This window comes from Nestor notabilis, unplaced genomic scaffold, assembly GCF_000696875.1.
Source record: "Nestor notabilis isolate BGI_N333 unplaced genomic scaffold, ASM69687v1 Scaffold32432, whole genome shotgun sequence".
Lineage (NCBI taxonomy): Eukaryota > Metazoa > Chordata > Aves > Psittaciformes > Psittacidae > Nestor > Nestor notabilis.
The window spans coordinates 1,191-3,643 of NW_009918445.1; the positions used below are offsets into that span (position 1 = coordinate 1,191).

At 53.0% G+C, this 2,453-nt stretch overlaps 1 protein-coding gene across 1 annotated transcript; it reads left to right on the forward strand.

Annotated features, from left to right (window-relative positions):
* Nucleotides 1-504: 504 nt before the first annotated feature.
* BCDIN3D (BCDIN3 domain containing) lies at nucleotides 505-1,137 on the forward strand (the record flags this gene model as incomplete). Its single annotated transcript, XM_010009712.1, has 1 exon — nucleotides 505-1,137. A coding segment is annotated over one exon (633 nt), but the record flags the coding sequence as incomplete, so codon positions are not given.
* Nucleotides 1,138-2,453: the final 1,316 nt, after the last annotated feature.

Consider the following 2,453-nt stretch of genomic DNA (forward strand, 5'->3'; position numbering starts at 1 on the left):
TTCTGAGGAAGGGAATCCAAAAGAAAGCTCTTGTGTTAACTCCCTTGTGCTACACCGAGTGGTCAGGGAATGGCTTTTACTTTAGCAGCAGCAAATGGCACCTATTACCCTAAATTAGGCATTATACAGAGCTCTGAGTATCACCAGGGAACCCCGAGGCTCACCTAAGGAAGTCATTTAAGCCTTCACCCCCACGCTGGATGGGTTTGTCCAGCAAGATTCCTGTTTCTAAACCTCATCTTCCCCATAGATTTTGGAGCAGGAGCCCAAGTGTGAGCTGGTGGAGGTTTAGTCCCCATCTCTGGTTGACTTTCGGCAGGTCAGGGCTCTGTGCTGCTTTTTGCTGCAGAAAGGAAGCTTGTTGGTGAGTTTGTTCTGAACTTCGAGGGAACACTCCTGCCTTGGTGCTTGTGCCTTGGTGCTGAGAGGGGGGTCCTGCGTACTGGGTATGTGCTGAGGAAGCAGTGTGGGCCCCCTGAACCACTGTTGTTTTCCTTCCTGCAGGAGCTAAGCGTGGCTCTGTACAGGCATCTCCTTGGCCTTCAGGAGAGCAAAGGCAGCCTGGACGAGCCTGCAGGTGGGAAGGAGCTGAACCTGCTGTGCTGTGACATTGATCCCGTGTTGATTGCGAGGGCTCAGCAGCACAGCCCCTTTCCTGCCTCCATCTCCTTTGCCAAGCTGGACATCATGGATTCCAGTGCCAGGGACTCATTCCTCAGCTCCTACCTGAGCCGCTTTGGCCGCTCCACCTTTGACATTGGTTTTTGCATGTCGGTGACCATGTGGATCCACCTGAACCACGGTGACAGGGGCCTGCTGGAGTTCCTGTCCTTCCTCTCCTCTGTGTGCACCTACCTGCTGATGGAGCCTCAGCCCTGGAAGTGCTACAGGGCGGCCGCCCGGCGCCTGCGCAGGCTGGGCCGCAGCGACTTCGAGCACTTCCGAGCCCTTGCCATCAACGGGGACATGGTGGAGAGGATCACCCAGATCCTGACCAAGGACTGTGCCATGGAGCTCGTGTGTTGCTTCGGGAGCACCTCCTGGGACAGGAGCCTCTTGCTTTTTAAAGCAAGTGCCTCAAGTCCTGAGGGCAGAACTCCTCTTCCGAAGAATGAGGCTCCAGAACAGGAGCAGTGACTGGAAAACGGCCTCTCACATGGAGGAATTTGTAGGCAAGGAGGTGCTTGTTCACAGAGGCAGGTCTAGGATACTCCTAAATCCCTCCTGGGACCAGACCTTGACCTCTCTAGGGAGGAGAGAGAACATGGCTGGAGCTTTCCAAGGAAAGGGAACATTTCTTTTGTGCTGTTTCTTCTGCTTCGTGTCACGTTTCCTGGGTAAAATACTCTTGGAAAACATATAAGCTGCTTCACCAGGTGGGAACAAGTGAGTTGGATCACTTGGGAGGTCAACAGGGATGGCTGCCCCATCCCTGGCAGTGTTCAAGGCCAGGCTGGACACAGGGGCTTGGAGCAACCTGCTCCAGTGGAAGATGTCCCTGCCTGTGGCAGGGCTTGGATCTGGAGGAGCTTTAAAGGTCCCTTCAACCCAAACCAGGCTGGAATTCTGTGGAACTGGTCAGGCTGTGGTCAATGCCCCAGAGCAGATGGGGCTTCCCTGGCTGACACGGTGTGATCTTTCTGTGGAGTGAGGGATTTCTGGGGCAGGGCCTGTACTTGTGTGTGGAACATTGTGAGTGCTTTGTGTGTAAGAGCCTTGAAATAAACCAACTTCGTGTTACTCTAAAGCCTGTGTTGGGTTTTTGACCTTTCCTTTGGTTCAGTTGGTTTCAGTGCCCCAGGTTTATCAGCCTGGTTTATCACCAGGCTCAGGTGGGACTTTGCTAAGCTTGTTTGGTGAAGGTTTTACAACTTCCACTGGGTTTGTATGTTTGTTGTTTCCTTCAGGAAAATCCAGGAAGAAGGAAAACTGGAGCAAAATGTCTTATTTTAACTGAATTGTTGGTTTAATATCCCTGCGAGCTTTTGTTCATAGCCAGTGGGTTCATTAGCTCTGATGGGAAGTGGGAGCCACGCTCCTACAGTGTTGTCTGAACAGCTTAAAAGCCTCCCTTGCACAGGCTGTGACACATGAAATAACTGCTGACTCTTCCCGATGTCCAGGTTCTGCTGCTTCCTGCTGTGAGGTGAGAGGGAAGCCCAGGAATGTGCTGGCTGGAAGTGCTGTGTCATGAGAGCTGGGTGCTGGAGAAGGACGGGAGAGGAGGAATCTCCTCCAGGAGGAGCTCTTGTCCAGGAGTTCCCCTGTGCAGGAACAGACTTTGATCACGTTTTACTTTGTCCTTACTGGGACTTCCCTGTTATTTACTCATGATAGTGGAGGGGAGGGGGAAAGCTTTGCTTGAGCACAATGAACTCAGGAAGAGTGTGTGTGTTCTGCCTGGGCACACCTTCTGGATGAACACTGCTGCGACCCCCGGGTGGCTGGGTGGG